This window comes from Lactuca virosa, chromosome 2 (assembly GCF_052849685.1).
Source record: "Lactuca virosa cultivar CGN04683 chromosome 2, Lactuca_virosa_CGN04683_v6, whole genome shotgun sequence".
Lineage (NCBI taxonomy): Eukaryota > Viridiplantae > Streptophyta > Magnoliopsida > Asterales > Asteraceae > Lactuca > Lactuca virosa.
The window spans coordinates 286,897,725-286,922,844 of NC_136427.1; the positions used below are offsets into that span (position 1 = coordinate 286,897,725).

The 25,120-nt window shown below is 36.3% G+C and overlaps 1 protein-coding gene and 1 pseudogene across 1 annotated transcript; both read right to left on the reverse strand.

Annotated features, from left to right (window-relative positions):
* Positions 1-13,301: 13,301 nt before the first annotated feature.
* LOC145157078 (glucan endo-1,3-beta-glucosidase-like) lies at positions 13,302-14,528 on the reverse strand. The gene has a single exon (XM_079076221.1). It carries the CDS (start codon positions 14,503-14,505, stop codon positions 13,366-13,368), a length of 1,140 nt encoding a protein of 379 aa, XP_078932347.1. The 5' UTR covers positions 14,506-14,528; the 3' UTR covers positions 13,302-13,365.
* A 9,607-nt stretch (positions 14,529-24,135) lies between these two features.
* On the reverse strand, positions 24,136-24,853 carry LOC145158607 (uncharacterized protein At4g14342-like; annotated as a pseudogene).
* Between the last annotated feature and the right edge of the window lie 267 nt (positions 24,854-25,120).

Sequence of the window (25,120 nt, forward strand, 5' to 3'; positions counted from 1 at the left end):
TCCATTTGTGGACAGTAAACACTAAGGCCCAATACCAATTCAACCCTAAACATCCCCTATATATGTGTTTTCACCTTGAATCAATTCATTTCCTCATTTCTCAACCGTGAACCACTACAAAATCCTCTCAATCTTCATCTGTGAACAATCCCATTTCCTCTCAATCTTCAAGAGTTTACACCCAGTTCCTTCAAATCTTCATATTCCCCACTAAGAAAATTCATACCCATATTTAAATCTTCAAGCAATATTCAAATCTTCATAATAATTCAAGATCTAACCGTGAACACCATTTGCTCCAACCGTAAACCCCATTTTTACAACCGAAAACCCATTTCCAACATTTCCAATTAATTCCAATTTAATTGTAAGTCCTTCTTATAATTAAATTATTATTTAACCCCATTATTTAAATTAATATATTATTAATTTAAATACGACGTCGAATATGATTATTTTTAGGATAACGTTATTCGCACTTACACTTACCCGAGGATCGTCTCTACCACTCGCTAATCAAGATAACACACATTTGATGTGACTTCATACCCCTACATTTTCAATGTTTTTAATATTTTTAGGGGGGGGGGGGGGAATACAAGTAAAACACAGGGACTTTTGTGTTCATTCAAACATTCTTAAATAGTTTTAAAACTTTTGCAATTGTTTCAAACCGAGCAAGTCATTACACTTCCTAAAAATATTTTATATATTTCAACCCTTTTGTAATATGTCGAGCATAAGGGTAATTGCTTTCATACAATTAAATTGGAAATGTTTTCATTTCACTACGAAACAAACATTTAAACTAATTGACATAGTTTGGAAATCTCTACACTATTTTGCTAAGTACAACACACGGAATCAAAACATTTCTTCAAACTATAATAGGTATAGTTTGGGAAACACTACTCTAATACATTGGTACAAGTATACACTACTAAATAATTATTTAAAAATAATTATTCTATATTACAAGTATATTACTACAAGGGTATTCATACATATTCAAATACAAGAAACCGCTACTACACTACACTACACGTAAACTAGTTAATACAGGGTTGTGGGGCACTACTTCACTAGTATCCACTAGGGTATGAAACTAAATCCTATACAGTATAACCAGAGTCTCCTAGAGGGAGAGCGTGAGATTCGTGTATAGATCTATAAGGGACTGACAATCCCGCACCAGAGCTGCTTGTAACAACTAGGCCGGTAGGCCTGCGGTGACAAATGTCATAACTTTCAGACGCCTGAAGAACGTCTTAGAGGTCACTAGGTCATATCAAGCATGGTTATATGAAACTCACAACAATATAATTTAACATATATGTTTACAGGATTAATACTACTTCAGTGATTTTATTTTATTTAATAAAAATTACAGTGCTCTATGATACACTACTCTATACTACAGCTGGGGGTGCCCAGGCATTCATACAAGTTTTCATACAAATACTACGATGATACACTACTTTACACTACAACTGGTGATATCCAGACATTAGGCAAGGATTTTTATACACATTTAGTTACAATACACTAATTTCTAGTACCAAGTACACCACTACAGTATACATTTTTAAGGAACATACATGACTACATTTCATTCACTATAGAAAATATTGGATTTTCTAGAGAAACATACTAGCATTTTTAAATTGCAAAGATGAGTTTTCCATCACTAAAACATACTTATGAACTCACCAACTTAAATGTTGATACACTTTCAAAATCACTTGTATTTTCATGGAATCAGTAGATAAGTACACCACAAGATTTTGAGAAGACGAAGCCTTATAGAGTCGCGTCTTTTATACTTCTGTTATACGTTTTTGATGTCATACAAACTATGTATTGAACATATGTAAATACTTTAACTTATCAATGTAATGGTTGTGTTTGATTTGATTCATATTATACAATTGTTGCGATACTGTACATGACGTCCTCCGCCCCCGAACGTTTCCGCCGTTCCGGTATGGGGGTGTGACATGCAACCAAGCCTCACAACGTGAGCATTGATTCTCACGACGTGAGAGAGCCCAAAACAGCCTATAAATAGCAAGCTCGACCCTAACCATTCTTACACCAAATTATTTTCTCCTTCTCTCCCGTTTGCTGAAGGCGTTCCACGTCCCAAGCTCGACGATCACGAACCGCTGACCGTTTCTAGTTAGATTCTATCAAATCACGCTATTAAAGTGAGTGCATAGTTACTTTCATCTTACACATAGATATGAAGTATTTAATATAAATTACGTGCTATGTGTGCATATTAATTTGTGTTCCTGATATCTATGTTGGATGATTGATTTATACATGTTTTAAATGATTTAAACTGTATATGTATTTTATATCTACGAATATGTTGGGTAGAACATGGGTAGATAAATGATGAGGGATGAAAGATGATATAGATGAATATTGTCAGCTGCGCCACAACCTATAGATGTTTTTGAACTACGATGTACTCTATACATTCTGGCAGCTGCGCCTAAATGATAATATTCGAAGCTGTGCCATAGGCAACGATGGACTTCGTGCCTATTCCTTAGGAAGGTCCTTAGGAATGAATGAATGAAGGATAGATGATTCTTAGGGTAGATCCTTAAGAATAAAGAAGATAATGGGGATGGGTAATTGGGTTGATTGTTTGATGATTAAACATAATAATTATATTATTGTGGGTTGAAAAACCCTATGTACTCACCAGGTTTCCCAACCTGACCCACTTAGCTTATTTGTATCACATGTATCGATACAAAGCTACATTACACTGAGAGATTAAATGAGATGTAAATTACTAGTGTAAATAAGGTATGTTTATGCTTTTGTTTTTGTATTGACGATGACATCCCAAAGTTTTAATATAAACAAAATACATTTTTTTCGGAAATGCTTTGATAATATATTTATCATGTTTTATGAGAACAAATTCCGCAACATTTTTCTTTAAAAAGGTACTCTGATTTTTATATAAAGCATAAACAAAATCGGTCTTTTCTGGCCGTGAAAATGGGGATGTCACAGTTGGTATCAGAGCATTAGTTTAAGCGAACTATGAGTAAGAATTTATTTCTAAACTTAAACTTAGAATGCTAAGAGATGGTCGTGAGGTGTGTGTCTAATATATTTTAGGAAGTACACCTGAATTGACACATACACTAGCTTACTTTAGGATCAGATGCCTAAATTGCTTTTATGTGCTAAATGATTTATGTTATAGCCTTATATGCTTTATGATGATATTATTTGACCGGACCCATGGTTTATTGCCGACCGGATCTGAAAATTTTATGTGTTCAGATTTCTAAACGTTTAATTACGATATTAGAACTGACATGTAACTTTTCAGAGTAATAAAGAGGATTTCGCGTCTAAAACTTCTCTATCTTAAATTTCTCGTCTTGAACAACTATTACGGTGTATGGAAAGACATGATAAGGACTCGTAGCAGATTGAGAAAATGGAGCAAATGAGAAGGATTACGATAGCAGATGATACCTATAAGAAGATATCAAAATATTGGTATCTTAACTTTAGAATACGTCTGATAAAATAACAGTACATCTAGAGGAGTAGGGTACGTCCGACGTACACCTTCGAGTGGCGGGATGATAAAATGATTGGCGTAATTACTGAAGTTGTCCCATCGTCTGGCGTTTCCACCACCAACCGAGTTGAAGTAGAATTGATGACTGAAGATACGCACGAAAGAAGTCCTAGTAGAGTTTAGGGAAATTTTTATGATTATTTGAACACATTCGTATATGTTAAATCATTTTGTGATTTTAGGAAATAAGAACTTGGGGACTGCGAGACAATACTTGGGACAAGTATGAGTAGGTGTGAAAGGTAGTAGAGGCCTATACTACTGGAAGCACATGACTCACACTTGGATCAGGGAAAGTCACAAGGTTACCAAGGCGCTAGTAATTGAATCTGTTTTGTTCATGTCTGTCGTTACCATCGTTTCGGTAATGACTAAGAAGATGATTGATATTCCGACCCTAGTGGTCATATCAAATCGAGTCCGACTAAGATGTGTATGTTACATGGTTCAGAGAACCAAGATCGATGTAGCATCTGACTTAAGCCAGAAGATTGAAGTGAAAGATAATCTAAGCGATCAATAGAAGTATTGCGATCATTGTTAAAGTAAGGAGCTTGTAGCTAGAAGTACTACATACTAGAATGTGATTATATCACATTAGATCATGAAGGAACATATCTTTCATTCTGGAATTTGACTCTAAAAGACTTGAGTCTAAGCGTTGCGTCATACGATGAGAGGTCATTAAAACATGACCCATCGGTATATTATGGTAATCGAAGGAAATAACTTATCCTAAGCCCGTTAAGAAGAAGGAGTTTCCAATGAGAATCGAGATTGTAACTCGAAGGTTATAATTGAAAGTTCAACATAGTATGAGGAGCGGGTGCAAGATCGAGCACCGCCTGCAGTTAAGAAGTCCAAGAATTAGATACTCATTCGAAGGAACAGAGGAGTTACGGTTATTACCTAGGATGACAAGATAACACATTGAGTCATTATACAAGCCCTGTTTTGTTGATGATTCCGGGACATAATCATCCTAAGGGAGAGATAATTGTAACGCCCGCAGATTCGGGCTAGTTAATTTAAAGACAATAAGCGTCAAAAAAATGAATTTTTTTATAGAAGATTATTTAGAATAAATAATCTAAACTAAGTTATAGTATATGTCACAAGTATTCCGTACATATAAAGAACACTGAAATCCGAGTTTTAACGAAGAAGTTATGACCTGTCGAAGTTTTACGACAAAACCGACACGACATCGGGAATCGTAAAACGTGAGTTTATGATAATATACTTTTTAGCCTTAGTGATCTAAATGAAAGTTGTAGATTACGTCTCCACCTACGCGTGGATATAAATAACGTCAAAAACGGAGCTCGTATGCAAAAGTTATGATCTTCCAAAGATGTAGCTGTCTGAGAGCATGACACGTGGCAGAAACCCTAATATGTCAGGGCTCACGACGTGAGCATGTATTCTCACGACCGGAGGAGTCAAACAAACACTTTTCAAGGCTAGAATGCAGATGGCAAGTCTATGGAGTGATAAGTTTAGGGCTCATGACGTGAGCATGTATTCTCACGACGTGATAAGTCAAATGGACACCTTTCGAAGCTAGAAACGCAAATGGAAAGTCTACGAGGTGATGCAGCCAGGCCTCATGACGTGAGCATTGATTATCATGATGTGAGAGAGCCCAAAACAACCTATAAATAGCAAGCTCGACCCTAACCATTCTTACACCAAATTATTTTCTCCCTCTCTCGTTTGCTGAAGGCGTTCCGCGTCCTGAGCCCGACGATCACAAACCGCTGACCGTTTCTAGTTAGATTCTATCAAATCACGCTATTAAAGTGAGTGCATAGTTACTTTCATCTTACACATAGATATGAAGTATTTAATATAAATTACGTGCTATGTGTGCATATTAATTTGTGTTCCTGATATCTATGGTAGATGAACGATTTATACATGTTTTAAATGATTTAAACTGTATATGTATTTTATATCTACGAATATGTTGGCTAGAACATGGGTAGATAAATGATGAGGGATGAAAGATGATATAGATGAATATTGGCAGTTGCGCCACAACCTGTAGATGTTTTTGAACTACGATGTACTCTAGACATTTTGGCAGTTGCGCCTAAATGATAATATCGGCAGCTGCGCCAAACAGAGAACATCATAATTTTGGCAGCTGTGCCTAAATGATAATATTGGCAGCTGCGCCTAATAGATAACATTGGCAGCTGTGCCATATGTAACGATGAACTTCGTGTCTATTCCTTAGGAAGGTCCTTAAGAATGAATGAATGAATGAAGGATAAATGATTCTTAGGGTAAATCCTTAAGAATAAAGAATATAATGGGGTTGGGTAATTGGGTTGATTGTTTGATGATTAAACATAATAATTACATTATTGTGGGTTGAAAAACCTTATGTACTCACCAGGTTTCCCAACCCGACCCACTCAGTTTATTTGTATCACAGGTATCGATACGAAGCTACATTACACTGAGAGATTAAAAGAGATGTAAATCACTAGTGTAAATAAGGTATGTTTATGCTTATGTTTTTTTTGACAATGACATCCCAAAGTTTTAATATAAACAAAATACATTTCTTCGAAAATGATTTGATAATATATTTATCATGTTTTCTGGGAACAAATTCCACAACATTTTTCTTTAAAAAGGTACTCTGACTTTTATATAAAGCATAAATAAAATCGGTCTTTTCTGGCCGTGAAAATGGGGATGTCACATTGACCTTGAGGGTATTTTGGGATTTGGATGGAAATTGGTCATTTGGTGGGAATAGGTGCCGGTTAGAGAGTTGAGATTCGGATTCGGGACCTTATCAGCTTCTGTTCAGTTTGCGAGGTGAGTTTTCTTCACTGTACTTTTGGGTCAAAGGCACCAAGGCCGACCCGTTGAATTGTTATCTTGGTTTATTGCATGATCGGTATGTTGTAGTGATCTGCTAGATTTGTATCCTGGTAGATACGATGATGGTATGCTTAGTGATATGTAAGGTCTGTCTGATTGTCTATTGGCTGATTATATGTATGCTTATCTGTTATGTATATGTCGACATGGTTTATGCGTGGTTGGGTTAAGGCGTACAAGTGTATACTGAAGGCCAAGAGACCTAGGGCGTCCCGTATAGACTGCAGGCCCGAGAGGCGTACCAGTCAGGCCAAAGGCCCGAAGAACATTCCAGATAGACTCAAGGCCCGGTGAGGCGTACCAGTCATGCTGAAGGTTCTGTGAGCGTACCAGATAGACTATAGGCCGGTGGGGCGTTCCATTCTGGCTGAAGGCTCTGTATGCATGCTGTCTGTATTATGCTTATGTTATGTGTTGGTATTTTGGGGGAACTCACTAAGCGTTGACTTATAGTTTTGGGTTATGTTTCAGGTACTTCAGAGTATCGCGGGAAGGCGAACGCATGACCGTACACATCCTCATGTTTTGGACTTATGATTTTGGAAACTTTGATGTTGAAATGCTTTTGAAAACTATGTTTGTAAACAATTTGTGAATTTGGTTGGTTTAAAAAAGTTTAAATTTATCATGATTTTTATGAGTGTTACATTATGTGACCTTTTTTTGTATAAATATGATTTTATAGAGAAAAAAAGCATATCTGAAACAAAATTTTGAACAAAAATAATGTAAAAAAACTAAATTTAAGATGAATTTGTAATTTTTCTTTTTTGAAATCTAGGCCAAAAGTGTAAATTTAGGATCAAATTTGTAATAAAATTTAAAATCTGGGCTAAAAGTATAAATTTTGAAAGTGGTAGGATCTGTTGACCGGATGAAAGGGGCAAAATGAACCTGTTTTTGAGACTTAATTGAATAAAAAAAATATATATCAAGACTAAATTGATTATGAGTCCAAAATATAAAGACTTTTATGGACTTTCCTTTGTAATTATCATATACATTGTTTCTTTGCCATTACACACACATTGTTTATGTTCAAATGGGAAAAACACGATGATGCAAAGCGGAAGGAAAAAACAAATTTCAGACTATAATGAAATATTAGGTGCTGTTTGGTTCGTAAAATGTTTCTAAAGGAATTAGAATTGAAATTGGAAAAAGAATCTGTATGGAATTTGAATCCAATTCCATATCCTTGTTGGTTGGTAGGAAATGAAATTAAAATTAATTTCAGATTTTGTTTGTTTAACAGGAAATGGAATTGGAATCCATGTAAAACTACAGAATTATCCTTTTTGTATGTTTTGCTTAATTTTACTTTATTTTTTTTTAATGTAAAGATAAATTATATAAATTATAAAAATAGTAAAATCTTGGCAGTGGCGGCAGTAGCGGTGGTGGTGGCGGCGGCGGTAGTGGTGGTGGTGATGGCGGTAGTGTTAGTGGTGGCCGTTGTGGTGTTGGTAGCGATGGAGGTGGTGGCGGCGATGGTAGTGGTGGTAGGTGATGGTAGTGGTGGTGGCGGCGGCGGCAGTGATGGTGGTTTTCGTAATTCGAAAACATCTAGAAAACAATGCCACAAAGAAGAATCTTGTTGTTAATTATCTAACATCAATTATGTGCATACTATTCACTTTCTAAACCATCACACTTAATCAAAAGTAACATATAATGCCAAAAACATTATATATACAATATGACTATTGATTTTTTTTTATTATAAATTATTGGACTATTTTGTTTATGTTACTTCATTGTTAAATGGCATGTTAAAATGAAATAAAATAAAATAAAAAAAATAACAAGTATATTTAATTATTTACAAATCACAAAACTATATTTCATGCTCTTTTGAGTAATTCATTTTTGAAACATCAACAATTCAACTACACTAATCGTTGCTTTTCGTTTGCTGTTTCCTTTTAGAGTTTTAAAATTATGCTCATTTAATTTGAATCAAATGAGAAGGAAAGATGGTAAAAAAAACTAGTGTAGGTAGAATCGGAACGCTTCCAACTTTACGATTCCACGATCCGATTTTACGATTCTACTTGAAAACGACTTTGCTAAGATCAGAATCGAAATATAGATGTGGGATCGTAGAATCGTGCGATTCTACGATCAAAATCGCGTTTTTAATAACCTTGCAAAATATATATGAAAAACGTTTTTATATATTTTTACACCTTAAGAAACGTTTTCAAAATTATTTTTTTATTTAAACGTATTTATACGTATTATTAAATACATGTATATAAATATTTAAATCAAATAAGAACTTTTAAAAACGTTTTTTTATACACGTAAATATAAGTTTTTATACATTTTTAAACGTTTTTATACATGTAAAGATATGTTTTTGATGATACGAAGATTGTGTGGGCTTATGTGAAGATGGTGATGAAGATTGATGCGAAGACACTCCTAACGTTAAGTGTTTTGAAGATTGATCTACGTCTGTCCACCATACTTAAGCATGACATTGTCTCTTTGTTGTACCTTTCTAGTCTATAAACAGATGGGTTAGGAGTTGTTTAAAAATGTGTCTTGTACCCACATATGTTCTATCTAAGGGTGTCAATTCTTGACTCAACCTGTAACCCGATATGAACTTGGCACGAAAATAAGCGAGTTTGGGTTGAAATTTCTAACCAGCCAACCCGCAACCCGTTTATTTCATGGGTTGGGTTGAGTTTTTCTATCATTTTTAAATGATTTCCCTCTCTTTCTCTCATACACATACACACACTGAATGTGTAACATCCATAAAATTCAAGCCAATTTAAAACTTTTTAAATCATATAAAACCATTCAGTTATTATAATTTGTTTTCAAAATAGTTTAAACATCAGAGTTCCCAGAAATCATAATCATAAATCGAGGAAGTGTACGGTCACGCCTTCGCCTTCCCGCGGTCATCCGCTGAACCTGAAACAATAAACTGAAACTGTAAGCCCGAAAGCTTAGTGAGCTACCCCCAAAATACCCATACACACAACAATACACATACAATAACAAACAACATACTATGGGCCCAATCATCCGTCGGGATGGAATACCCCAGGCCCCTCAATCATCGGGTTGGAATGCCAACATACTATGGGTCCAATCAACCATCAGGTTGGAATACCCACCTGCTACGAGTCCAATCATCCTCGGGATGGAATACTCTCGGCCCACAACCATCGGGTTGGAATGCCCACACACAATATATATATCACATATACTATGGATCCAATCATCCATTGGGATGGAATACCCCAGACCCACAACCATCGGGTTGGAATGTCCACATACTATGAGTCCAATCATCCTCGGGATGGAATACTCATGACCCACAACCATCAGGTTGGAATGCCCATAACCAATCAAACATGTGCACCTATATTAGATAATCGTATAACAGACTATAGAGACAACATACTAAGGGTCCTATCATCCTCGGGATGGAATACCCTCAACTACCAATCAATCATGTGCACATATAACAGGTAATCTCCTACCAGCATAGAGACAGTCAGACCAACTACAGGTCTCTAAGCATAACCACATCTTATCTACCAGGATACCGATCTAACAGAGCATACCAACATATAATCATCCTATCTACCAGGATACCGATCTAACAGAGCATACCAACATATAACCATCCTATCTACCAAGATACCGTTCTAACAGAGCATACCAACATATAACCATCCTATTAGCAGGATACCGATCTAACAGAGCATAACAATATCAATTCCAAATAACAAATCAAAGGGCCGGCCTTGGTGCCTTAGACCCTTGAGTATAGTAAGGATAACTCACCTCGCAGTGCCGATTTGAACTGAAAAATCGACTCTCGAATCGCTGTCTCACCAAAAATCCCGAACTATCCAAATAATGAATATTAACTCAATAAATGGGAATATCAATCTTGACCAATAGTCCTACAACTATTCATAGTCCATTTTGCCTTTCCTCTAATTTGGGCCAAGGCCTAATACCAAATCCATGATCCACAAGCCCACATATACAAGGCCCATTATTGGCCCAATCTTCCAAATTGGGCCCAACTCCCAATTTGGGCCTTATTCTAAGATCCAAATTCAAAACTGGCCCAAACACCATTATTCAGAAAGCCCAGCAAGGCCCAAGTCCAATTAGTCCAAAAGCAACCCAAACCTAAAGCCCAAATCGTCAAAGGCCCAACAGAGGGCGTACGCTGTGCGTACTCCGCCTTGTGTTGACCACCATCGGGGTGGTTGACCCAGTACGCTGGGCGTACTGGATTTACGCGGGGCGTACACGAGCTGTTCTTAGAACTCTAATAAGTGCTTAATGGCTTAAGCAATTAAGCCCAAATTTCAGATCCATCGATCAAATGTGCCTTAGAACCATTAAGTCTCGAACTTTATCACTTTGGACGTCCAGAAAGCTCTTAATCCAAGGTCTTAATCCATTAAGACCCTTCTACTACATGCATGGGACATCGTAAGCCATTGGGACCTCATTTTTATCACTTAAGACCTCTTCAAGGTCCAGCAAGGACAACTTATCTCGTCCAAAATGCATCATGCACCATATTGGGGTTTTTGGGACAAGAAATGGTTCCATAATGCTAGAAAGGCTAGATCTATGACCTACAAGCATAAAGTTTGAAGCTTTTTACCTTCTGGAGCTTCTAGGGCACAACACAACTTCAGATCTACAAGCCAATCTCCTTCTTCAACTATTTGTTGCAATGACTTCACCTTCAAGAGCTCAAAATACCCACCAACTCACTCTCACACACAAGAACTAGGGTTTGGGGACGTTTCTGGAAGATGGAGGCTGAGAAGGAGGAGAGAAAATGAGCCATAAGGATGTTTATATAGCCCCCAACCCGAGATATTAGGGTTTCCTTCTGTTATGAGTACGCCCAGCGTACACAAGTGTACGCCTAACGTACTAGGGCGCGTCCTAGTACGCTCAACGTACCCTTATGTACGCGCAACGTACTCCTCCTGGTCCCAAAATTACAATTTAGCCCTTAGGCTCTCATGGCTTCATCCTTCTATCCCCAGGGACCATAAATGACAATATTGGGATGTTACAAAATGTTTATTTTATTTAATAATCGCTAACAGTTAAACATTTAATATTGACATCTTTATATGATTGTTTTTCTTTTTGGTTTAATTTAGACAAAACGACTTAATAATTTAAGCCAAAACATGGCTTAATGTATTAACACACCAACATATTATCTATTTTTCCTTCTAGTCTTTCCACCCAACTTCTCCCATGTTGAAATTGATAAATATTATGAGAACTATTTGTTGAAATGTAGGGGTAAAATGACCATTTAGTCTAGTTAACTCATTTAGTCTAGAAAAGAAACATACTATATATATATATATATATATATATATATATATATATATATATATATATATATCATTTTATCCGAACATAAATCATTACCAATTCAATCAATTTACCTATATAAGACTTATTGACTTAATGAGAAAAAATGACATATCTTTCTCACCTCTCTCTCTCTCTCTCTCACACACACACACACACAACTCTCGTTTATCTTTAAACTACCTTCCGCCGCCTAAACTATGGTTTCCATGACCATTATGAACCTATCCTTACACCCCTCGCTTCCTCCTCTCATCTCACTCATTTCCTCCTCTTATTCTCATAGGAGTACCCCTATATATCATCCCCTCTACTCTGGTGTCGTCCGTAACCATCAAGAACCAACACCTCCTCCCTTTAGAGACCTTATAACTCCGTTTTCAATGTTATAATTCTATAGATTTAAACCCGATGATAAATGGCCCTTGATGTTTTCAATGTTAAAATTCTACTAGGCCCTCGATGTTTTCAAGAATCTTGATGGTATAAGAACTCTAATAACATGGAATTCAATGATATGTAGGATGCCGATGTCTGAGGAGACTAAAACAACTATTAATTTGTTTCTGATATTAGGATTCTATGGACTTAAACTCGATTAAATAGTGAAATAATTGAAAAAGTTTGGAGTTTTTTAAGTTTGATGAAATATTACGGAGACGGAGGTGGAGGAGGAAAAACGGTGGCCGAAGACAGGGAGAGGAGGAAAGGATTCATTGTATATGTATTGTGGTAACCTATAATAATTACAAATAACAAAATCATGGATAACAAAATGATAAAATAGAAAAAAGGAAAAACAAGGGTAAAATAATCATTTACAAGGACTTAACGGCTTATTTCTAAGAATGTTAGTTGCTATGCAATATACTCAAACCATATAGACGAACCACATAAAAAATTGTCGGAAGGAATATTGTTGGTACATTTTGCCAACTACATGGACCATTGTCTAGTTTTGTTTAATATTTTTATATAAAGAAAAAACTAAATTGTGTATACCACATAGATGAGTTTTTGCAATTTACTCTATTACCAGCATTGACAATCTTCACAAAATTGGTAAAAAGATATTCAACGTTGATTTCTTTGTGTATTGTAATATAATTATTTGAAAAACTAATTACATGAACTCTGTTTTCTCCCCCCTAAATATTTAATATCTAAATTGTTAAATCAAAAAACCATAATCACCAACTTATATACCTAATCAAACCAGTGAACGACACAAATCTGCATCCATTGAGAAGGAAAAAATACCCACAAAACAGGATTAACCCCATATTACAGCTATGTACACCAATTTATATACCTAATCAAATCAGTAATCACCATTGAAATCAACCTACAGTCACCAATTCAGGGATTAAGAGCAACATGTCCCTTAAGCAGTCGATCATATAAAAGCTAATCTACTCAAAAGTCAAATCAATCAAAAATTCTAACCCGATTCAGCAAGAGATTAGAAGACCATTTATCAGTAATAGGAACTTCATAACTATGATCAGCACCGATATCATCATGGTGGAGCCACCGTCGGAGAACTTAACTTCGAACTTGGTAGTCATGTTGGGGTAACAAATCCCCCATTTTTGCCCTGTCCCATCACTCTTCAAACCCTTAGTTGCAGTGTCGTTGGTATCAAACAACTCGTAAATGTAAACCTCCGTCACCCCTTCTTTCCTTAGCGGCGTCCCTTTGCCTGATCGGAGATGCTTAACCAAACCTTGCAAGTACATTTTAGAGTAAACGTCTCGCGCCTCTACTGAATTGAAGGGATCGAAGCACGGCCAACCTGTCTCGGCCACAATCACCGGAATATTCTCGTGTCCAGCAACAGCCATCGCTGCAATAACAGCATCCACCATCAGATCGAACAAGTTGCGGTATCTGACGCCGGTGATTGTGTCCTCTCTGAAGTTATAAGCGTGTTCTTGAAACAGAGAGAACCCGATAGGGATCTCCGGTCGTAATTTGTAGACAGAGTAGGGGTACAAACTCACAAAGAACGAAGAGTTTGTTTCCGTCAAGTAATCGAGTAAGGGTTTGATGATGAGATTACTGGCAGGTTCTTGGAACTCAGCGGAGGAAGGCGGAAACGATGTTGTCATGATGTTGACGAAGGAGAAAGTTGTGGAGATCATGATTTGCCGGATCCCCATGTCAATGAGGGATCGATGGATGTTATGAATAGCAGGGATGACGAGATCGGCGGAGGTAACATCGCCCTCAGCGAGGACATTGGTTCCTACGGATATGGCGGTGATGTGCGCACGTGGATAGAACGGAATTACGTGATCGTAGAGCCACCGATAAGCCGCCGAGCGGTTGGCGGAGATGGAAGAAATGAGTGAATTAGGAATAGCGAGGAAGAGAGAGATGTTTGTGTAAGAGAAAACTCGGATGATGTTAGGGTCAGGAACAGGGAGGCGGACGGCGGTGATCTTTAGGGATTGGAGAATGGCAACAACGTCTTCCGGTGGAGGAAGGCCCGGAGATGAGATGTATGTGACGCCAATTGTGGTGGCGGCGGCAGGGGAGAGGATGAAGAGTAGAGAGAGAAAGGTGATGAGAGAGAGTGGGTGGGACATAGTTGCAGGTTTTGGCGATTCGAAATTGCTTCTCTATTGTTAGGGATATGCGCATTACGCCGAATGGCGTATAATAGCAAGCGCTGATCGTTTACTGCCGTTAGCTGTTTACCACCTCCTCAGTATTGGCGGGAGTTTACGGTTGCAAAGATTAGACTATAGGAATTCAACTTTCTTTCCAAGACCTCATTTGTTATATTTACACAAATATCCCTTTTTCTAGAATTAAATTACCCCATCTCTCTTTCTCACACATCTTTGATAAACAACTTCTCACTGTAAATAAAATGCTCATACAAATAAATCTCTTGATTTCTTATTAGTAAACCTCCAATATGTTTTGCAATTTGTTCTCTACTCTACTTTTTATTTTAATTTCTACATGTCTTTTTTTTTTGTTAGAAAACGGGTTGAACTGAAATCTAGAATCTCATTTTTTGATAGATTATGTGTGTCAACTTTGCGTGATTAATGTTTTAATGCTAATTGTTTGAGTTATACGAAATTTAATATGGGATAATCTATCAAATACATTTTTTATCCGGTATAAAAGAAAGCAACTACAGAGAGAGTACAAGATAGTGAAGATTGCAAGTGGAACAAAAATTTATATTTTTCTAATATGATGAACACGAGATGACGATGAACATGGGATGATGATGAAGACAATAAAAAAATTCAGCTATTTATTTGTTAAAAACATCAATGATAGAAGATTATGATTAAAAAATTAGGAAACTCAATTTTCCTTTATTGTAAGTAATTAGATTGAAATGGTTATTACTTATATGCTAAAAAAACCTTAAAGTACCATAGGGAGGTAATCACTTTTTAAACAAATAACCCAAAATACCTGATACACATGTAGAACATTGAGATTCTACAAATAACGTTTTTCAAGTTGAACATCGTCGTCATGAATTATCTCCATAACATTATGCAACTTAGGATGTTGGAAATACAAACAAATATTAGATTTATCTTCAAACCTACCTTGAATTTCACCAAATTTAACTACTCGGAAAAGTTTATATTCACAAAAAGTTATACACGGCAGTTCTTAACAAAAACGCCTGCTATATTCAATTTGATATTTTGCTCTCTGCCATGACCCGTAGATACAAGCAAGAATGGAAAAATATGTTGTAGAGAATTCATAATTCTGTGAAAGATTTTTTTTTCATATAATTTAACAAAGATAAAAGAACAGTTTATAAGTTTTTGAAAACTTAATCTTAATTTCGCAATATGATTGTCAGATTACACAATATGATTGTTAAATCACTCACTACGATATGGAAGTTTATGTCTATTTCTGAAAATGATTTAATTTTTGCTTAAATTTTAGAAAAAAAATCTTGTATAGGAATTAACCAAAATTTTCGTTTCTTTACAATAAATAAAAAGGGGCGGTAGTTTAGGAAATAAATTGAGCGGCAATTTTGGGAGATCTTAAAAAATAAAAACACACATCACACTCCTTCTAGTTTATGCCGTAAAAAACCCTAACTTTTGACTATCATCGATCTCTGCACGTAGGCGTTCTACAGGTTTCCTTTCTTTTTGCAATGTGTTTAATGTGGCTTTTTATGCACTTTCATCTTGATATGAACTGTGTCTCTTACGTTCTTTCAATTCGTCACAAATGTCAATGTCGAAACAAATTACTTATATATAACAAATGTTAAGATTTAAAAACCTTCAAATACCAGAATAGGGTGTTAGTTTTTACAATTTCATCAAGGCTCAAATTAATCAATTGGGAACTTAAAACTCGGGTTTAAAATTGATAGGATTTACATGTATTGATTATATCTAAACACAATATACTTACTTCCTGTTGATCCGAAATAAAACACATACATGTTCGCTTGATGTATGTTATCGATCATTCATGCATGTTCCCTTGTGGCTACGTACATAGCTGAGTTTCTTCCTCATGTTGCTGATTACAAAAAAAGGTAACAGTATATTATTTTGAAACAGAAGTCGATGGGGGTGGTAATGAGCAAGTGCAGGAAAGAGTGTGAAGATGAACAAATGAAGAGAAAGAAAAATGAGGTTCATTGGTTTGTGTTTCTTCCAGATGACGTTGTTTTAAATATCCTTAAAAGGCTTCCTAATGTTTTCCTTCGTTATAACGCTAAGTATGTGTGTAAACAATGGTTCAGTATAATCACTAACATGATCTTGCTAGATCACCATGCTTCTGTTATCCTCCAGAAGTCATATGGATCCTTTACAGGGCGCCTTGTAGATGTAAGGGAAGACGGAGAAGGACTAGAAGCAAAACACGAAAATCTTGACATAAATTTCTTTGGAAAGATAAAGTCATGGTATAACGAGTTTCTTCTGATAACAAACCCCACCAGAAGAAGAAACTCACTGTATATTTTCAATATAATCACCAAGGAAAGATCATTTCTTCCCAAATGTCCAACATCTTGTGCACAATTTGATACAAGCAGATGTGAAATGGCCCTTTCCTTTGACAAATCCAAGGGAGTATACAAGGTTGTTCACTTGTATATGGGTCTATCAATCCAATGTCACATTCTACACTTGGAAAAAGATATTGTCTCTCGTGTTTCCTCAAAGTGGTAAAAGATCAAAATATTACCTTTTAGTATGGATCATAGGGATATGGGTGAGTCGGTTTCACTCAAGGTTCTAAAAAGCTCGCCATGGCGCGCAATGACTCCAAGGCTTGCATGTGCCGCCAAGCTTTACCAAAACGCCGCCTTGACTCATATATGTGTATAAAAATGAATAATAATAGAAAATACATATAAAAATATGAATTATATACAAAATTGCCGCCTTAAGTCACGCCTTACAAACGACGTGACTCGCCAAGGCTCGGAAAAGCTTGAGGCTTGACATTGCCGCCAAGTCACGCCTTACGTTATTTAGAACCTTGGTTTCACTTCAGGTTCAAGGAATGTACTTTCATTGGAATGTTAAGGGTGCGTTTAGTTGTAGAAAAACGGGCCGTTTTCCAGAAAAATTTTCCAAGAAAAATGGGAATTTTGAAAACGCGTTTAGTTCGTCTATTTTTCTAAATTTTTCCACGGAAAATGAAAATTTTCCGTTTTCTAAAATTACAAAGAAGTTGGAAAATTTTGGAAAACCAATAATTATTGTTTTCCATATTTTTCTAATTCCAAAATTTTTCTAAAATATAAACACACACTCACTCCTACCTCTACCTACCCCACCTTAACACCCCCAACCCATCCCACCTCTACCTACCCACACCCACCCACTCCCAAGCCCACCCCCACAAACACATACACACACACATACCCACAAACATACACCTACCCCAACCCCCACCCACACCCCCCCATACACACACATAACCACAAACACACACACACACACACACCCACCCCCACCCCTACAAACACACACACACACACATACCCATAAACAGACGCCCACCCCAACCCCCACCCACACACACCCACCCCAACCCCCACCCACACCTACACCCCCACAAACACACACACACACACACCCATACCCACCCACCCCCCCACACACACAAACAAACACCCACACCCATAAACACACACACACACATCCACAAACACACACAAACACACCCACACCCACACCCACCCCCATAAACACACCCACACACACCCACACACGCCCAACACCACTACCATAATCACCGACCTACCATCACCATCACTACCACCACCACCACTACCCCATCACCAGCATCACCAACGCCGCCGCTGCCGCCAAGAAAAATGAGAATTTTGAAAACGCGTTTAGTTCGTCTATTTTTCTAAATTTTTCACGGAAAATGAAAATTTTCCGTTTTCTAAAATTACAAAGAAATTGGAAATTTTTGGAAAAACGATAATCATTGTTTTCCATATTTTTCTAACTCCAATTTTTTTTTTCTAAAATATAAACACCCACTCCCACCCGATCCACCTCTACCTACCCTCACCTTAATACCCCCAACCCACCACACCCCTACCTACCTACACTCACTCCCAAGCCCACCCCCACCCTCACAAACACACACACACATATACACCCACCCACAAACACACACACACACACACACCAACCCCCACAAACACACACACACACAAACACCCACATACCCACAAACACACACACACACACACACCAACCCCCACAAACACACACACACACATACACATACACATACACATACACACACCAACCCCTACAAACACACACACACCCACCCACAAACACACACACCAACCCCCTCAAACACACACACACATAAACACACACACCCCCACAAACATACACACACACACACACACACACACCAACCCCCACAAACCCACCCCCACCCCCACAAACACACACACACATACACACACCAACCCTTACAAACACACACACACACACACCAACCCCCACAAACACACACACACACAAACACCCACACCCCCACAAACACACACACACACACCAACCCCCACAAACCCACCCCCACCCCCACAAACACACACCCACACCCCAAAAAACACACAAACACACACACACACCCACAAACTCACCCACACCCACCCCCACCCACCCATACACCCCCACACCCACACCCACACCCACCCCCACCCACACCCCACAAACACACACACCCACCCACCCCCACACCCACCCCTACCCACACCCCCCACAAACACACACACCCACAAACTCACACCCATACCCACCCACCCCCCCCCCCCCACACACACACTCACCCAATGCTACTACCACAATCACTGACCTACCGTCACCATCACCATCACCATCACCACCACTATCCAATCACTAGCACCACCACCGCCGCCACCCTGCTACCACCGCCACTACCACCGTGCCACCATCACCACCACCGTCGCCATCATCGACACCACCATTGCCCCCACCACCGCCACCGTCCCCACGCCCACCCTATCACCGCTACCGTTTTCTAAAAATGAAAATGGATAGAAAAATACACATCTAAACACGTTTTCTAATTTTCTAAAACTGAAAATGAAAAATGAATAAGTTTTAACTAAACGCGTTTTCTAAATTTTCCAATGAAAACCGAAAACGGAAAACGAAAACTGAAAAGGAAAAACGAAAAACAGAAAATAAAAACTGTTTTTCCGTAACTAAACGCAACCTAATTGTTCTAAGTACATGGTTTCCGTTGATATGATAAAAGAAGAAGTTCTCCAAATGACACTACCTGAATCCAGTGAGCGTAAGAGACTCTACTATTCGATTTTTGAGATGGGTGGTTTTCTCAGCCTCATTGATGGAGTTTCTCGGGACAAAACTGACATATGGATTCTTAAAGATTTTCAAAGTATGAAGTGGGAGAAGTTGCTGTCAATAACTTTCCCGGATCATGAGTTTGGAAGATATCATGGTGCTGCTTTTCGGTATCCAATTTGTGGCATGATAAGCAAGCAATATATCGTTTTCATGAAATCAAGATGGGATAAAAGTTTGTTTAGTTATGATCTGAAAAGTAGAGTCTTTAAAGAGATAAACATCCGCATTGATTTGGGTGATCTGTATGTGGTTCATTCATCAGGACCAAGTGAAAAAACCACAAGGGAGGAGGTATTGGTGTATAGTTCTAGAATTGCTGGATTAATTATGGCGGATGAAAGTAATAAGTAATCGGGCTTATAAGTTATAATCATTCTCTGGCATGTTTTCTTCTTGTTTAGCTGCACTACTGATAATGGATAGATTATAACCACTTTTGACTTAACTATTCATGATGTGTAATTGTCTTGTTTTACATTGCAATATCATCGTTTCTGGCTTCAATTCCCTACTATGAGAGCAAGGGGGACAGGGGGTGGGTTGTTCATGATTTGTAATTGTCTTCTTTTACAATGCAAGATCACATACTTAACGTAAAAACGTAAACCAATTGCAAACTTATGAGTTTTCCTATGAATTTTATTTTAAGGTAATGTGGAAACCTTAGCAAGGGTAAATGTAGAAAAACTTACAAAGTTCTGATTTTAACCCCCAAAAAATGACGTTAGGATACAACCGTATATTTTTGAAAAAGTTTTGGGTTTTCTGTAATTCTCCATGACTTTAATGGCAATGTGTTTTTGGTTAAGTAGTAGTAGCTTTAATTTCTTGAATTTAGGAGTACGTACAAGAATTTCATTCTTTTAAATTTTTACTCTTTTTTGGCTGTTACCAAGACATATGAGGACCCCACGACCCATCAATATAACCCCTGTTCTTTCATTTTTTTCTTTCTATATTTGGAATCTTGTGGTGTTAAGTCACTACTAGAAAAAGGTTAATAGAGTACGGTTGAAATTATGAATATAGTACGTACATAGAGGGCGTATTAGTAGAGGGGTGTATTAGATTACATGCATAATAGAGTACGGCTATTTAACCGTACTATATGTATCATATACCATCGCATACAATCATTACATACAATCATCTAATACGCCATATATACACATCTAATACACCAATACACAACCATACTTGATGTCTCACATCCCCATTCCTTCCAGCCCATTCTGGCTTTGCATTCCAGCCTTATTAATCAGCCAATTCCACTCCATGGATGCTGCGGAACACATGGATCACCATTCCAACTATTCCAACTGAAACAAACACTTCAATTTCTGCAAAGCTTTTACCATGTGAATTGTAACCGAATGATCAATCTCTACAAAATACAAACCTACTATATGATTCCATTCCAACCATAAGCATCACTGATCATGTTTTCATTTTAAGAAACAGAAAAAAAAAATTACAATAACCATTTAGTTCATTAAGCATAAAAACATTCTTAAATTTGTTAATGTCACACCTCTGACCTCTCTTTCCCTTTTGTGGCTAATTCATTGTATGCCTACAAAAACAAGAAAACTTAGGATTCAAAATCTCAAATAATTTTTAATGAAGAAAACTCAAATAATGTTTGTTAATATGTATACCTCGCTTCAAGATGTTTCGTTTTGGGTTTACCAACACTTCTTTTTCTGGTTTTTCTTTCTACCATACGGATCCTCCTGCTCTTGGTTGTTTGCACTAGTACCTCATCCATATGTAATGGTAAATTTCCGATGTATAACCTCAGACCTGTTGATAAGAAAATGAGCATACATATTGCTTAGGTTATAGTTTTTCATTCATTCCATTATGAAAATTTCAAAAGGATCAATGTGATTGAAGATTACACAAATAAAAAATCGATCGGTTACTTTGTAGTTTTCATTCCATTCTAAATGCATCTTTCTACTCAATAGTGCAAAGGTGGCGACTCAGAGGAGAAGAAACTCTCTCTTCATTTCTGATGATTGGTATGTAAATTGCCTCATATTCTCAAAATCGACTTTATTTATTAAAATTCTGACATGGAATTTTATAAAACATTTTAGTAATTCAGCTGTGTTGACTTGTTTTCGAGCCAAATGTGGATGGAAAGGGAGCACACGAGTAAATATTCTCATTTTCACTACTTTTTTTCTTCATTTAACTGTTATATTGACCTAATATTTCTCTTATTCTTTAATTTCAGGCTTTTGCGGATGTTAAATCAAGTTACAAAAGGATGAATGCACTCCCTAAAGTGAAAAAAATTAAGGAACTCACAGAAGATGAATTGAATTTGGAACCTTTATGCAAAGATGTAGAAATCTTTTCTCCTGTTCACTTTTCTTTTTTACTTATAGAAGGGTAAAATTGTCATTTACTCATTTACTCACATTAAGACAGTTGATATTATATGATTATATCTTGTATTTGTGAATCAGTTACTTGAATATTTTTCTGAAAGAATGATATCTGAAGAGACATTACGGAGAAATCATGTCATGCAAAGAAGATATGAAAAACAGGTAGAAAGAATTTACTAATTTACAAAACTACCCTTCTTCTACATGTACTTTTGTTAACTTTTTTCCAATTGTGTATGCAGATTGTTATTGCATTTACTTATAGAAGAAAAAAAGAACTTGTTAGTTGCAAATACATAGATATCTCAAAAAAATTCTGGCAGGTGAAAATCGATATATCAAAACTTACTATTTATGGTAAAAATCGGTTGACTAAAGTCAAAATTGACATTTTTACCCTTTTAGGAAAGTGATACTGAAAAGATATTATATGGACTTGATGATATAGAAGGAACAAGTGATATCATCATAGTAAGTTTTCACTTTTTCATCTTGAAATACATAATCTTTTTTGGTGTTTCTAATTTTGATTCATCAAAATATTAACACATATGGGCTACTTCTTGCAATATAATAGTAACCATTAGTAAATAATGTTGAAAAGAGTGATCATTCCACAAGAGAAGGTTCTTACTTTTACCTTTGTGATATCAGGGACAAATAAGATCCATCGTGTTCTTCATTGATATCCACCTTAATAATTAAATAATCATAAGCAGAAGTAGGTTACTAGAAATTAATATGATTATGATATCATAGACCAGTTGAAATTTTCGATTACTAGAAATTATTCTGATTATGGTCTAATAAACCAACAACTGAGTAGATATATACTTTTACACAGTATAACCATTATCGACTCCTAGCCAACTAGCAACATTGCATAAACACAACATTAATATGTCGTACAAAGAAGACATTGTCATAAACAGAACATTAATCAAAGAAGGCCGATCGTACCTTTAAACAACGTGAAAGAAGGAGGCGGAAGCGGCTGTAGGCCGGAGTAGGAGACTTCGTCTGTGTCGTCGACCGAAGACCGGAGGCGGAGGCGTCGTTGGCCAGAGGCGGAGGCGTCGTCGGCTGAAGGCGAAGGCTTCGTCGTTCTCGTGATAAGCAAACAAGTATACGCAAAAGGGAACGTAATTGCAATTTTGACTTTTGGGTCAATTTTGTTAATTTTGCAAATTTTGACAGATGACGAATTGAAAATGTGTTCATATGGGCTACTGATGGCCCCCTTCAATATACACATCCATATAAAAGAAAAATGGGATTCTCGTCCATATATATGTAAAAAGGACAAAAGAAATCCATTTTTTTTTGCTTTTGTTTCTTGTTTAATAATATACATATCTTTTGATGTATTATTTTTTTGGTTTTAAATTTGATGTTTGTGTATATGTACAAAAACATAATGTATGTACAAAATTGTTTAACTTGAATCAACACATTTTTTGGAGAATTTTCAACCTTTTTTTTCATTTTTTTTTGTTTTTTATATTGGAAATACATAATACAACTTCAAACATAAAAACACAAAACATCCAAATTGTCAAACTAATACATCTTCACATTTTCATTTTTTTACACTTGGGTTTTGATGTCTATTTTGGTCTTTTCATCAATTTTTTTTTGCTATTTTTTAATAAAATTATACAATTAGACTAAATTTACAAAAAATACACAAAGATTAATGTTCATCACTTATCACGTGACACTTACCAACATAACCACCCCATAAAATACACAAAGATTAATGTTCATCACTAAAACATGACTTTGTATAATATAGAACATATTACATGTGACATAAAAATCAAAAACTCAACATAGTTTTTTATCCTCGCATCAGGTTGATACTACACAAGTTTTTCATAATGCAATCATAGTAAATCTCCCCATGAAGAACCTCATTGCCCTATTCCTCTTTTCTCTCTGGTGGAAGACCACATGGCAACAACATTTTCTGCAAAATAAAAAATAAAAAAAGAATTACTTGAACTCCTATAACATTCACAATAGCAAAGTACTTTCATTGGTTTGTTTCTTATAGCATCTTACTTAGCTTTTTTTTTTTTTTTGCATTTAGCTTTATCAAAAAGGAACAAAGTGAATATATAAAAAGTAACCACTCTATAGAAGGATAGTTGATGTATGATTATAATGATTATATAAAGAATAAATATATGCATAAAATTGTAGCGTTCTCTTCCAATTGATTTATTCTCTGCTATTGCAAAATATTAAAAGTTAAAACACTTTATCTCAATAAGTGAGAAAAAAATCAATTTGAAGTGAAAATCAGTAAATCACTAATACTAATATTAAAAAATGACATAGATAAAAATGTCACTCACAATTTGTTCATGTCTGCATGCCCTGTTCCCACATACTTAGCTTGAAGATGCTCAAGTTGAGAGTTGATATTAAACCTGTCACTAGCCTATGCTCAAGTTAAGAATTTAAAGATTAGGGAATGACTTATTCAACTGGATTAATTCCTTATCATCTAATCGTATGGACTTGAGTGTTAAACTTGTTACCATTAATATCCGATTCAGATTTTCAACAGAAAGCCATGCGTTCTTCAACTCTAATTCAACAAGATTGTGACCTGAATCAGGCAAATATATCATGTGTTACCAAAAATGTTGATCATTAATAAGCCCGTTTCAAGGATAATTTGGTCCGGATAAAAGATTTAACTAAATACAAATAAAAAAGATTCTATTAAACAGTTGATTACATTGGAATTGATACCATTATTAGAAGAATATGATAGAAATGAAAGAATAACCATTGTTTATGAGGTACAGAGGGAATCTTTATCCTTTCAGTTGATGCAAACTCAAATGCTTACAGTAAACAAAAAAACAGCAATTAACCACCAATTTTATCATTTC